Here is a 15,112-nt window from a genome sequence, read left to right as displayed (position 1 = left end):
CACTGTAGTTGCTATTGGCAGGTTTTGGTGCTCCGTATCAATTGTTATTAATAGAGTGCTTAGTGGGCCCCAAAGTAAAACTTGCATCGGAGCCCACAGCTCCTTAGCTAGCCACTGCTACTACATAACAAGATTTGTTTTGTTTATTTATTGCAAATTAATCAAATATTATTTATGAATAGCATATTGATATTTTTTTTTCTGAAGTGAAGGTTAAATGTAATCCAAACTATATTACTTCGCAATCACAAATGAATGTATTAAACGGAGGCAGCTAAGCATGGTAAATGCAAGTGAAATGAGAATCTAACCCCCTGGATCATGTGTCAGGTAGCTTACTATTATGTTACACAATGACATGCACTCCTCCACCTCTCATCACAAGCACATTTGACTCAGCATTACTGTTATGAAAGAATTTTCAGTTTGCCATCTGCCTCCCGCAAGGAATTTTGCACAATCTATACTAACTCTCTATGCTAAAAATAAAAAAAGATAAGAAATATTCAATTTGCCTTGCTCTATGTGAACACATATACGAAAACAAATATAAAGTAAAAGTCTGATTAAAAACAAAATAGTGCCTCCCGGCCACTGACGCTGAACTGTGAACCACAAGATCGCAGATGATGCTCCCAGCGGTGGGCGCGGCCGGGCGCTGTCATGTGACTGTGCGAAGTGTATGTTGCAGTCAGTGTGATAGATAGCGGCTGTGTGAGCTGTGCGGGCCGCAGTAATGGATCGCTTGCTGTGCTGTGTGACGCTGAGCTTGTTGGGCCTGGGTAAGTAGGCAAGCTTGGGGAAGGGCGGGTAGAGGGAGCAAGTGGCCTCAGGCCTGGAGTATACACTGACCTCAGTGATGACAGATGGGAAGAGGGATGCCCTCCAGAGAGGAAACCTGATGCCAGGAACAGAGGGTGAGGTGATCAGTGACCGCTGCCTGATCATTATGGCCAGCGCTAGGTCTATGTCTCACCCAGGGGTGTAACAATAGACCCTGCAAGGGATGCAGCCGCAGGGGGCCCTGAAGCCATAGGGGGCCCCATCCTGAAAGACTGACAACTAAAGGCAGTGAGAGAAAAAACTTTCTTCTCTCTGCTCATTTTTTTTTCCTCATGACTGCATATGCTCAGCCAATGATGAGGAATGCTACAAAGTTTTGTAGACAGTCACTATTCAGTGTTCAGCAGGGTCTTGTGTATATTTCTGTTCTACCCCCAGCCTTTCTGGGAGAAGGGTTTGGTGGAAGGGGGCCCCATCCAAAGTTTTGCAGGGGAGCCCAGTGATTTCTAGTTATGCCCATGTTCTCAGCTAATAGTTGACTGCCTAGTATAGTTCATAGGCTGGTGTCTGGGGAACAGGTGATCATCTATCAGCTCTCCATGCTTCAATTATCATAGACACTTTCTAATGAAAGAACACTCTAGTTCTTTGCATTCCTGGTACTTTTGTGCATTTGTCAGTTTCTTTTCAAATTGAATTGAAAGTTTTTGATAACAAAAAACCATGATGAGTATGAAGTTCAGTATATTTAGCCTTAATGATTCAATGCAGAATTCCAAATGCATGCAATCAACAGACTTATATTTGAAATCTACATAGTAAAAGGTACCTCAACTAGCATAAACATTTAAAATGCTGCTAGGGGTGCATACAGACAATGTTGTTTGGCCAGTCTTACTACCTCTATGCAGTGTGAGCGCTAACAGATTTTGAATACTATGAACAGATTGTGTAGGTAAGCTCTCATACTAGTGGTAAAATTGGCCAATCAAAACTGGATGTGTGTACACTCTCTTATGCTGGCTACACACCATGTGATTTCCTGGTCGATCGGGATCGATTTGATTATTTCTGACGTGCTCGATTCGAGTTTCGATTGATCCTGTCATTGATTTTGCATACTTAATATGCAAATCAACGGCAGGAACGATCGAAACCTGAATCGAGCACATCGGAAATAATCGAAGTCATCGGGCGGGAAAACTCATGGTGTGTACCCAGCATTAGGGCTCAGACATTAGGGCCTGTTCTCGCTAGGGTGGTTAGTAGGTGATTCTTGCTAATTGCAGCGGCGCTAGTGCAGTAGAAACCTAATGGCATTGATCTCATTGCTGCCAAGTGTGGGGGTTTTGTGATTAATTGCAATTGCAAAATGTTACCTGCATCATTTTGCTGCGATTCTCGAGAGATCGTGGTACAGTGCTTTTACAAGTGCTGATTATGATTGTTGGGAATCGTGGAAGTGTACATTGAGTTTACTGGGCAATTGTGTTTTTTTTTTTTTTTTTTTTTTTTTTTTTTTTTTTTTTTTTTTTTTTTTTTTTTTTTTTGAGTGGGCCCTAAAAGTGCTTTTTGGCCTTGAGCTTTCTGAGGGCATTTTAAAAATGATCCCATTGACCTAAAATTGTGATTGTCTCCTCTGGGAGCTGCCAATCGGGCTGTTTAGCCTTTGAAGATTTCTGTGTCTGAAAGGGGTATATGGAGGCTGCCATATTTACTTTTACCAGTTGCCTGGCTATCCTGCTGATACTCTGCCTCTAATACTTTTCGGCCTGGAACCTACTAGGAGCGCTTTTCTGAGCCCTCTGTGATTTGAAAAGCTCTTGCTAATGCAATGCTAGTGATTCCAATTGAGATATCTAGATCTCAATTGGGATCACTAGCATTGCATTAGCAAGAACTTTTTGCAAATCATTAGCGCTTAGAAAAAGCTTCTAGTGGGTTTGAACCCTTAACCATAGACCCTGAACAAGCATGCAGCAGATCAGGTGTTTTCTTACATAATTGAAATATCTGTCAAAATTAGCTGTATGTTGGTTTCTGGGGTGATTCAGACACTACTGTAGCCAAATAGATCATCAGGGCTTCCAAGCAACTGGTAATGTTTAAAAGGAAATAAATATGGCCCCCTCCATTTACTAGACGTTGGGATGGGGGGTTTGTGCAAACCCTGTACATAGACTATCCAACATTTAGGACACCAGTTAACTACCAGCAGGCTGAGAGGAGTTGTGAACAAAAGATGAATGTGAGAAGCATATGGAGGCTGCCATTTTTTTTTTATTTTTTTTTAAACAGTTCCAGATGCCTGGCAGTCTTACTGATCTTTCATGCCCCAGTAGTGCCTGTATTGCCCACCTGTAACAAGCATGTGGCAAATCCAAACATCTGATCTGCATGCATATTCAGGGTCTATGCCAAACAGAAAGAGGCGGAGGATTAGCATGGCAGACAGGCAATGCGTATTGTTTGAAAGGAAATACAATTGCTGCTCCCATATCCCTCTCTTCAGTTGTCCTTTAACTAAAAGCGCTTGTCCACACACAACCAGAAGTCTACCACCTTGTGCTGTAATTCAAGGGCATGACTTGGTTACAGTTCTGCTGGGGTATGTTGTCGTCTAATCCTTTTCTCTGAGCAAGGCTTGAGTCTGCTTCTGCCAGGCTGCTAGGAGGATGGGATAGCACAATTTTGCTCTCAGAACTTGGAGTTTGCCTCACTAATTTTATTAATAGGAAAAAGGGAAGGGAGTAGTCACAAAAATGACTTTATACAGTATATTAAATATCTCCCACAGTGAAATGAGGTCATAGGAATACTTTGTATGGTTTTTTTTTTTTTGTGTGCCACCCTGTACAGTCTTACCAATTTTATGTAATACAAGGGATTACCGGAAATGTCCATTCAAAGCCTATTCACTCTTTCCTCCTCTACTACAGTAAAGTCTTGGTTATCCAGCATCAATGATGATCGCCTGATTCTGGATAAGTGTGCTTTCTGGTTGCTTGAGACTATCTATCTATCCCAGTGGTCCTCAAACTAAGGCAGCGGGCTGAATGTGGCCCCCTGAGGCTTTTTACCGGCCCCCCCACACAAAATATATTGCCTATAGATGTAGTCAGCTACATCTTTAAATATTGGTGGTCCGCGTATATAATAGCAATGCTGCCACCACCCATCCACATGGAAGCCAGAAAGCAGTAATTCACTAGTTTCCAATCCAATTCCACATCAGGTGACACTGCTGTGCAACTGGACTTCAGGTTGTCATCTGGGTATGCTTCACTGTCTGGCCGCAAAGACTTCTACATTATTTTATGTATACTCCGGCCCCCCAGCAGTCTGAAGTATGTTGACCCGGCCCTCGACCCAAAACGTTTGGGGACGCTGCGTAATATGTTGGCGCTTTATAAATAAATAAATCTAGGCTGTGGAGTCAGAGCAATTTTGGGTACTTGGAGTCGTAGGTTTCAATAAATGGAGTTGGATGAATGTTTGTACCAAATACATAGCCTTTCTAAAAATTAGACTTAGGGCCTGTTTCCACTTGTGCGGTGTGAATCGCTGCGGTGAAAATTCGCATGCGGGTCTATGCGAATTTTCATGCGAAGTCGCATGGATGACTATGTATACAATTTTAACCATGGCAGTGCTGGTGTTTTTTTTTCCATTGTTTGTATGCGAATTCGCATGAAAATTTGCATACCCAAACCACATGCAAATTTCCTAATAACTACATTGTATGCGATTCGCATAGCGGTATGCGAATTCTGATGGCTCTGCTGTGTGAATTTTTTTACTGCACAGAAAAATGCAAAGGAATCCTGACAAGTGGAAACAGTCCCATTCACTTGTATTGCCATGCAAATTCGCAGTAGTGAAAAAGGGCCCTAAGGAGTCGGCGCAATTTTGGGTTCTTGAAGTCGGGGTCGGTGGTTTCATAAACTGAGTCGGATGATTTTTGTACCGGCTCCACAGCCCTGGAAAGTATATAAACTTTGGGGGAGCAATGAAACCCTCCAGCAATCGCTCACACGCCATCTTCCTCCGCCGCCTTCTTCTGTTATCAACCCTGATAACTTGGCGAGTCGGGGGGCATGCCTGTCTCCGGGAGCGCTCTGCGCCACTAATGGCGCAGTACTATTGCGCAGAGCGCTCCCCGCACTGCACATGCACTGACTGCCCAAACTTACAGGGGCTGGGGACAGGAGAAGGCAGAGGGAGATGGCGTGTGAGCGATTGCTGGAGGAAGCCCCAGGTAGGTATGTATGTAATCTTTGTCGTCTCTGGTACACTGTAAGTGCAGCAGAGCCCACAAACAGCCTAAGAAGCCGATCCTTACCACTGTGAGCACTGGTGGTGATTTGTGCTTGTATTTCAGATAATCAGGATTCTGCTGTATATGTATTTGGTGAGAATGTACAAGCAAGATTGCATCATTATAGGGTTTCTTTTAGGCATGAGAGGTGGATGTTAGTGTTTGGTATCGGAAAGGGAACGTTGGCATCAGACAGAGGGTAGGTAGTAACACTATGCTATGGAAAACGCATATGCGATTCTGCCTAGTGTGTTCCTACCCAGAGGAGGAGAGGGATGTTGCCTGATTAGCTGTAAGGGCTGTTTCACATTGAAAACTGCATAAAACTCACTTTCAATTCCAAATGCTGCAGTGTGAACACTCCCTTAGGGAACGCTAGTGATTGGCAATCTCAGTGTAAATACTGCAAAATCACCCTCTGTGTTTTCTGAGGGGATCAAAGCAGTTACACTATTCACAGCCAATACAGATGTTCTAAGGTTTGTTTTAAAATTATCCTGTAGTGGTTCGCTGCCTCTTTCTGGTGGTAAGGGCTGGTTCACACTGCAAGAGATTCTTAAGGGCTGGTGCACACCAGAGCGGTTCTGTAGCGTTTTTTTAAAACGCTTGCAGAGGGAAAACCGCTTGGCTAATGAAAGTGAATGGGATGGTGCACATTAGAGCAGGTTGTTTTTCCACAAATGCAAACTCTGGTCCTGCAGCATTTGTTAGATTTCTGAGGTGTTTCTGCCTCCTTGTTAAAGTATAGGAAAGTGGAAAACTGCTCTGAAAAACGCTAGCTCAGAGCAGTTTTCCAGGAGTTACAGAAGCTGTTCAGTATCAGCTTTACTGTAACAATTTTTGAAATGTGCTACACAAAAAGGCTCCAAAAAACGCTAGGCATGTTTAGAAAACCTGCCTAGAATCGCTTTGAAATCTGCTTCATAAACCGCCAGCGTTTTGCGAATCTGCTAGCGGTTTTTGGTGTGCACTGGGCCTCAAGCGGAACTGAATGTTGCTGAGAAAACTTTCACTTACCTGGGGCTTCCCCAAGCCCCCAGCAGCCGTCCCGTCCTGCACGATCCTCCATTCTCCCGCTACCAGCAAGTTTAGTTACCGTCGACTTGTAAGTCGATGGCAACTGTGCCTGCGTGCCCTGAGCTACGTGTAGCTTTCTTCACGTTCAGCCGCTATAGTGTCCAGTGCTAATAGTGTGAGGGAACTTAAAGAAAGCTTTGCGTAGCCTGGGGCGCACAGGTGCAGTTGAAACGTGCTGGAGAACGGAGGATCGTGTAGGACTGGCGCGGGACAAGATGGCTGGTGGGGGCTTGGGGAAACACCATGTAAGTGAAACTGTTCAGTAATATTCAGCTCCGCTTTAAAAGCTCTTGCTAATGCAATGCTATGGGGGATTTTTACAAAATTGCATCGCTCCAGTGTGAACACACACGATAACCTTAGCAGGAGCTTTTAAAATCACAAGCGCATAGAAAATATCTTGTAGTGTAAACGAGCCCTAAGGCAGTTTAGCCTATATACTACCTCTACAGCTATGTGTTCTTATCAAAATCTGGTCCAAATCTGACTGGACTAATCTCTTTGCATGTGATTCCTGTCTGAACTTTATATCCGTTCAGAACCTAGACAGTGGGAGGTATGTTTCTCAGCTTCTGAAGAAAAGGCCAGTTAAAGAGTACCTAAACTAAAAATTGCAGAGCTTGTCAATGACTCACTGGTTGTCTTTGGGTCACAGTTTATTGCCCCCCTCCCCCCCCTTCCTCGGCAGTGCAGTCACGACCATGTTTCCAAGGACTGCTGAACTCACAAAAGCTAGCCATATACCAGTCTCTACAAAGAGAATATAAAATGGCCCCATACCTGGAAAAGCTGCAAAACTCTCAAGAGAGGAAAATCCTGAGTGTCTATAGATTGAGTGCTCACAACCTCGAAATAGAGTCTGGGAGACACAGACAGACGTACAAACCCAGGGAGGAGAGACTATGCCAACACTGTGAGCAGAAGACCCTTGAGGATGAAAGCCACTTCCTGCTGCACTGCCCCAAATATACTGCAACCAGGGACACTTACTTTAAGAAATTGTTGGAACTATTCCCAGACTTTTTCACACTGGAAGACGAGAGAAAAACATATATCCTACTAGAAGAGGAACCCACAGTGACAATCGCTGCACACTATGTCACAGCATGCCACAGACTGAGAGGAGCATAACGGAACTGAAAACCTAAAAAATGTCCACAGACTGCTTAGCCATTTTCCCCCTACCCCACCCCCTCCCATGTCCCCTATTTGCCCTTGCTTTGGCAATACCTGTAATGAATCTTGGTCATGCCAATAAAGCTATCTTTGATTTGATTTGATCTGAAGCTTTTAGAGAATCTCTGCCTGCGTTGCCCACCCCCAGCTTGACAGGCATCACTTGTTTTTTTTTTTTTTTTGTGGTACTCTTTAACCACTTCTCTACCACAGGGTTCACCTAAAAACCACAGCAATTTTAACATTTCAGGGAGGCAAGGGTTAATGGGGGTATAATTTATTAAAAAACAAACAAACAAAAAAACCCTCACTGATGCTGATCACTCACTAATGCTGTATTAGTTATCTGAGATCCTCTCACGAGTGATCTCAATAACTGTAACAGCATAGTGACCGATTCAATGTTTACACACATTCTGAATGAATGAGCACGGTCATTGGCTTTGGCAGTGCTGATTCAAACTTGTAAGCACTTTAATTAGCTGACCAGCGGGTGCCGTGCACGCGACCGCGCATCCGCGTGCACGCGACCGCGCATCCGCGTGCACGCGACCGCGCATCCGCGTGCACGCGACCGCGTGTGCACGCTCAAAGCGGGAAAAAAACAGGAGATGCCTATCTACGCCCCTGTGACCCAGGTGAATTTTAAAGGGGCGTAGATAAGCATGGCAAAGGTTGCTAGGTGGTTAAAAGACACCAGAGGCGAAAATAACCTAATGAAAGAAACTATTATATCCATCTTCCTTCTCCTAAAAATGACTTTTTTAAGATATACCAGTTTTTATTTTGTTTAACCTCCTTGCCGGTCTAATTAATCCGGCAAGGAGGCAGCGCAGCACTTTTATTTTTTTTTAATTTTTTTTTTAAATCATGTCGCGAGCCCAGGGCTCGCTACATGATAGCTGCTGAGCGGCGGCATCCCCCCACCCACTCCGATCGCCTTTGGCGATCAGAGTAAGCAGGAAATCCCGTTCAGAATGGGATTTCCACCAGGGCTTCCCCGGTCGCCATGACGTCACTGACGTCAGAGGGAATCCCGATTTGCCCCTTAGCGCTGCCTGGCACTGATTAACCATGCTGCGCAGGAGTCTGGGGCGGGGGGGGGGGGGGGGGGGGGCGGCTCGTCGCGGCGATCGCGTACTACACGCAGCTAGCAAAGTGCTAGCTGCGTGTAGGAAAAAAAATTATGCAAATCGGCCCAGCGGGGCCTGAGAAATCCTCCTGCGCAGGTTACCCCGAACTGAGTTCGGGGTAACCGGCAAGGAGGTTAAAGCTACTTTTTTTTTTTTTATGGTATTTGCTCAATGACTCATTCATTGAAGTATGCCAGAGCTAAAATCTATTAACTATTGACCCCTTTTATCTCTTTGCTGCTCTCAGAAGCCGTTTTCTAGTTAGAATTTGTTATCAGTGAAGGTCAAAATGTATGTAGTCAGTCAGGACTGAGTCGGCCACTTACAGACCTGATATTTAACCACTTCCCGACCGCCGTATGTACAATTGGCGGCCGGGAAGTGCACCCCGCAAGGACCGCCGTATTGACAAATGGCGGCGGTCCTTGTAGGGGCATGGGCGGAGCGATCGCGTCATCCGTGACGCAATCCTCCGCCTGGCGCCGCTCACCCGCCGCAACATCCCGCCGGCCATACGGAGGCGCCGGCGGGATGTTAACCCGACGATCGCCGCATACAAAGTGTATAATACACTTTGTAATGTTTACAAAGTGTATTATACAGGCTGCCTCCTGCCCTGGTGGTCCCATTGTCCGAGGGACCACCAGGGCAGGCTGCAGCCACCCTAGTCTGCACCAAGCACACTGATTTTTTTTACCCCCCCTGCCCCAGATCGCCCACAGCACCCATCAGACCCCCCCTGCCCACCCCCCAGACCCCTGTTTGCACCCAATCACCCCCCTAATCACCCATCAATCACTCCCTGTCACTATCTGTCAACGCTATTTTTTTTTTATCACCCCCCCCAGACCACCCCCCCTGTTTACTGTATGCATCTATCCCCCTGATCACCTGTCAGTCACCTGTCAGTCACCTGTCAGTCACCTGTCAGTCACCTGTCAGTCACCTGTCAGTCACCTGTCAGTCACCTGTCAGTCACCTGTCAGTCACCCCCTGTCACTGCCACCCATCAATCAGCCCCTAACCTGCCTCTTGCGGGCAATCTGAACACCCCCCCACACCAATAGATCGCCCGCAGATCCGACATCAGATCACCTCCCAAATCCATTGTTTACATCTATTCTCTCCTCTAAACACCCACTAATTACCCATCAATCACCCATCAATCACCACCTGTCACTTTTACCTATCAGATCAGACCCTAATCTGCCCCTTGCGGGCACCCAATCACCCGCCCACACGCTCAGATTGCCCTCTGACCCCCCCCTTATCAATTCACCAGTGCATTAATTACATCTGTCCTTCCCTGTAATAACCCACTAATCACCTGCCAATCACCTATCAATCACCCCCTGTCACCCCCTGTCACTGCCACCCATCAATCAGCCCCTAACCTGCCCCTTGCGGGCAATCTGATCACCCACCCACACCATTAGATCGCCCGCAAACCCGCCGTCAGATTACCTCCCAAATGTATCGTTTACATCTGTTATCTTCTCTAAACACCCACTAATTACCCATCAATCACCCCCTATCACCACCTGTCACTGTTACCTATCAGATCAGACCCTAATCTGCCCCTTGCGGGCACCCAATCACCCGCCCACACGCTCAGATTGCCCTCAGACCCCCCCCCCCTTATCAATTCGCCAGTGCATTAATTACATCTGTCCTTCCCTGTAATAACCCACTGATCACCTGTCAATCACCTGCCAATCACCTATCACCCATCAATCACCCCCTGTCACTGCCACCCATCAATCACCCCCTGTCACTGCCACCCATCAATCAGCCCCTAACCTGCCCCTTGCGGGCAATCTGATCACCCACCCACACCAATAGATCGCCCGCAGATCCGACATCAGATCACCACCCAAGCGCAGTGTTTCCATCTATTCTCTACCCTAAACACCCACTAATTACCCATCAATCACCCCCTGTCACTGCTACCTATCAGATTAGACCCCTATCTGCCCCTAGGGCACTCAATCACCCGCCCACACCCTCAGAATGCCCTCAGACCCCAGCCCTGATCACCTCGCCAGTGCATTGCTTGCATCTATTCCCCCCTCTAATCACACCTTGAGACACCCATCAATCACCTCCTGTCACCCCCTAGCACACCTACCCATCAGATCAGGCCCCAATTTGCCCTGTGTGGGCTCCTGATCACTCGGCCAAACCCTCAGATCCCCCTCAGACCCCCTTCCGATCACCTCCCCAGTGCATTGATTGCATCTATTTTCCCCTCTAACCACCCCCTGAGACACCCATCAATCACCTCCTGTCACCCCCCCTAGCACTCCTATCCATCAGATCAGGCCCAATACAACCTGTCATCTAAAAGGCCACCCTGCTTATGACCGGTTCCACAAAATTCGCCCCCTCATAGACCACCTGTCATCAAAATTTGCAGATGCTTATACCCCTGAACAGTCATTTTGAGACATTTGGTTTCCAGACTACTCACGGTTTTGGGCCTGTAAAATGCCAGGGCGGTATAGGTACCCCACAAGTGACCCCATTTTAGAAAGACACCCCAAGGTATTTTGTTAGGTGTATGACGAGTTCATAGAAGGTTTTTTTTGTCAAAAGTTAGCGGAAATTAATTTTTATTGGTTTTTTTTTTTCACAAAGTGTCATTTTTCACTAGTGACAAAAAATAAAATCTTCTATGAACTCGCCATACACCTAACAGAATACCTTGGGGTGTCTTCTTTCTAAAATGGGGTCACTTGTGGGGTTCCTATACTGCCCTGGCATTTTAGGGCCCCTAAACCGCGAGGAGTAGTCTAGAAAACTAATGCTTCAAAATGATCTGTGAATAGGACGTTGGGCCCCTTAGCGCACCTAGGCTGCAAAAAAAGTGTCACACATGTGGTACCGCCGTACTCAGGAAAAGTAGTATAATGTGTTTTGGGGTGTATTTTTACACATACCCATGCTGGGTGGGAGAAATTTCTATGTAAATGGACAATTGTGTGTAAAAGAATCAAACAATTGTCATTTACAGAGATTTCTCCCACTTAGCATGGGTATGTGTAAAAATACACCCCAAAACGCATTATACTACTTCTCCTGAGTACGGCGGTACCACATGTGTGGCACTTTTTTACACCCTAAGTACGCTAAGGGGCCCAAAGTCCAATGAGTACCTTTAGGATTTCACAGGTCATTTTGCGACATTTGGTTTCAAGACTACTCCTCACGGTTTAGGGCCCCCTAAAATGCCAGGGCAGTATAGGAACCCCACAAATGACCCCATTCTAGAAAGAAGACACCCCAAGGTATTCCGTTAGGAGTATGGTGAGTTCATAGAAGATTTTATTTTTTGTCACAAGTTAGCGGAAAATGACACTTTGTGGAAAAAAAACTATTAAAATCAATGTCCGCTAACTTGTGACAAAAAAATAAAAACTTCTATGAACTCACCATACTCCTAACGGAATACCTTGGGGTGTCTTCTTTCTAGAATGGGGTCATTAGTGGGGTTCCTATACTGCCCTGGCATTTTAGGGGCCCTAAACCGCGAGGAGTAGTCTTGAAACAAAAATGACCTGTGAAATCCTAAAGTTACTCATTGGACTTTGGGCCCCTTAGTCTGTAAATGACAATCTTTTGATTTTTTTTTACACACAATTGTCCATTTACAGAGGTATTTCTCCCACCCAGCATGGGTATGTGTAAAAATACACCCCAAAACACATTGTACTACTTCTCCCGAGTATGGCGATACCACATGTGTGGCACTTTTTTGCACCCTAACTGCGCTAAAGGGCCCAAAGTCCAATGAGTACCTTTAGGATTTCACAGGTCATTTTGAGAAATTTCGTTTCAAGACTACTCCTCACGGTTTAGGGCCCCTAAAATGCCAGGGCAGTATAGGAACCCCCACAAATGACCCCATTTTAGAAAGAAGACACCCCAAGGTATTCCGTTAGGAGTATGGTGAGTTCATAGAATTTATTTTTTGTCAAGTTAGCAGAAATTGATTTTAATTGTGTTTTTTCACAAAGTGTCTTTTTCCGCTAACTTTTGACAAAAAATAAAATCTTCAGCCTAACTGCGCTAAGGGGTCCAAAGTCCAATGAGCACCTTTAGGCTTTACAGGGGTGCTTACAATTTAGCACCCACCAAAATGTCAGGACAGTAAACACACCCCACAAATGACCCCATTTTGGAAAGTAGACCCTTCAAGGTATTCAGAGAGGGGCATGGTGAGTCCGTGGCAGATTTCATTTTTTTTTTGTCGCAAGTTAGAAGAAATGGAAACTTTTTTTTTTTTTTTTTTTTTTTTCTCACAAAGTGTCATTTTCCGCTTACTTGTGACAAAAAATATCTTCTATGAACTCACTATGCCTCTCAGTGAATACTTTGGAATGTCTTCTTTCCAAAATGGGGTCATTTGGGGGGTATTTATACTATCCTGGAATTCTAGCCCCTCATGAAACATGACAGGGGGTCAGAAAAGTCAGAGATGCTTAAAAATGGGAAAATTCACTTTTTGCACCATAGTTTGTAAACGCTATAACTTTTACCCAAACCAATAAATATACACTGAATGGGTTTTTTTTTTTTATCAAAAACATGTTTGTCCACATTTTTCGCGCTGCATGTATACAGAAATTTTACTTTATTTGAAAAATGTCAGCACAAAGTTAAAAAAATCATTTTTTTTGCCAAAATTCATGTCTTTTTTGATGAATATAATAAGTAAAAATCGCAGGAGCAATCAAATAGCACCAAAAGAAAGCTTTATTAGTGACAAGAAAAGGAGCCAAAATTCATTTAGGTGGTAGGTTGTATGAGCGAGCAATAAACCGTGAAAGCTGCAGTGGTCTGAATGGAAAAAAAGTGGCCGGTCCTTAAGGGGTAGAAAGCCCTAGGTCCTCAAGTGGTTAATAACTCTCTCAGGCAGAGAAAGGAGCACAGCCTAGGTATTTGTGTGCTAGGCACTGTACATACACATGTCTTGTCATGTCACTTCGGGTATCCTTTAAGGTCCTGGAACTTGCCAAGACACTCAGCAGAGCCACTTTGGGGACAGCAGTCCATGCTGCTGAGGTAATCAAGTATACTGTTCAGCCTTACTACCAGATAGGGTGGCATAGAGTTGCTACAGGGTCACTTTAAAGAAAGCCTTTGTGAGAACTATATGAAAGCTGCTACCTTTATGTTGTTCTGTCCCTCAGGTGCTAATACTGAGTCAGGTATTCTGACTCGCCTATGTCCACATTTGTTTACAGCTTAGTAGACCTTTGTTCCATCTCACATGAGCAGACTTCATCAGAACTTAGAGAGATATGGGGATGCCATATTTATAAATAATATCAGTTAGACCTTGCTGTACTGCTGATCCTCTACCCCTAAGGCCCCGTTCACACCTATAATCGCAAAACTCTACCGACTACCGTTAGCATTTTGTGGGAGTGATTTTTTTTTTTTCCGCGTTAAATGCAAAAAAATTCACTGGATGAAGTAGCATTTTGGGAGCGATCGCGATTAGTGGTTCTATACATGCTAATTGCGATCGCTCCAGAATTGCCGGCAAACCGCTGCATGTAACACGTTTGCGTTTTAACGCTAACCGCAAAACTCAGCGATCGTGGCAGTGAGAACACTGCCATAGGATTACATGGGCTAGCAGTGTTAAAAACCGATAGCTGTTTACGGTGAGTGGGAATTGTGCGATTCCCGCTCAAGTGTTAACGAGCACTAAGGTTCCTTTCCCACTGTTTGTGCTGCGTTTGCATTTTGATAAACATATTAATTTTTAATGTGAATCATGGCAAAATCAGTACACAATTTTGCTGCAATTCTCATTTAACCTTCTTAGCGGCACTCCTAATGGTGTGTACACATATGAAAGATCTTAGCCCAATTTTACTACCTTCCATGTAGTGTGAGAGCCATACTCTACAGTCACTTTTATTGAGCTGAACTCCCCATCCGATAAACAAACTTTGCAAGATGCTGTACACATGCAAAAGATCAGTATCTGCAAAATGCATTCGTAGGCTATATCTGCAGATCTCATACACACCTTGTTTAACAGACATTCATCTGCATATCTGAGAATCCTCTGCAGACCTGAGGATCCATCCTGATGGATCTGATCTGCAGCCAACCTGGACGAACATTTTCGTTTTTAACGCTGGCCGTTAGCCCAGCGATCAGTAAAAGGAATTATAGATTCCTTTCATTGATCGAAGCCCCCCGCAGAAAAGCAGATAGCGTCTTATCAGACGATGTGGTTTTTCTGAGTTTGTAAAAGTTCCCTGTCTTTTCTTCTTCCTGGAAGTGTACGATCATTATTTTTTTTTTTTTTTACATTTATAATTACGGTAGCTGTTTACCCGCACACCAAAAATTACCCACATACAATTTTTAATAAAAAAAATGACAATTAAACAAACAAAACATAGTTACCTAAGGGTCTGAACTTTTTTTTAATACGCATGTCAAAGGAGTATATTATAATTTTTTTTTAAATTATGGGCTTGTAAATAGTGATGGACGCAAATTGAAAAAATGCTTCTTTCCAAATAAAATATCGGCGCCATACGGTGATAGGGACATAATTTAAATGTTGTAATAAGCGGGACAAATGGGCAAATTAAATCCG

At 44.6% G+C, this 15,112-nt stretch overlaps 1 protein-coding gene across 3 annotated transcripts in view; it reads left to right on the top strand.

Annotated features, from left to right (window-relative positions):
* Positions 1-650: 650 nt before the first annotated feature.
* The window catches only part of LAMP2 (lysosomal associated membrane protein 2), a 71,432-nt gene continuing 56,970 nt past the window's right edge, over positions 651-15,112 (top strand). For all 3 annotated transcript variants that reach the window (XM_068251199.1, XM_068251197.1, XM_068251198.1), the window contains exon 1: positions 651-782. In XM_068251199.1, coding sequence (XP_068107300.1) covers positions 737-782 — 46 coding nt within the window. In that variant the 5' untranslated portion in view covers positions 651-736. The remainder of the gene's footprint in view (positions 783-15,112) is intronic.

Source organism: Hyperolius riggenbachi, chromosome 8 (genome assembly GCF_040937935.1).
Source record: "Hyperolius riggenbachi isolate aHypRig1 chromosome 8, aHypRig1.pri, whole genome shotgun sequence".
Classification (NCBI taxonomy): domain Eukaryota; kingdom Metazoa; phylum Chordata; class Amphibia; order Anura; family Hyperoliidae; genus Hyperolius; species Hyperolius riggenbachi.
Note: the sequence above shows the minus strand (reverse complement) of the source record. Positions and strands in the feature narration are given on the sequence as shown.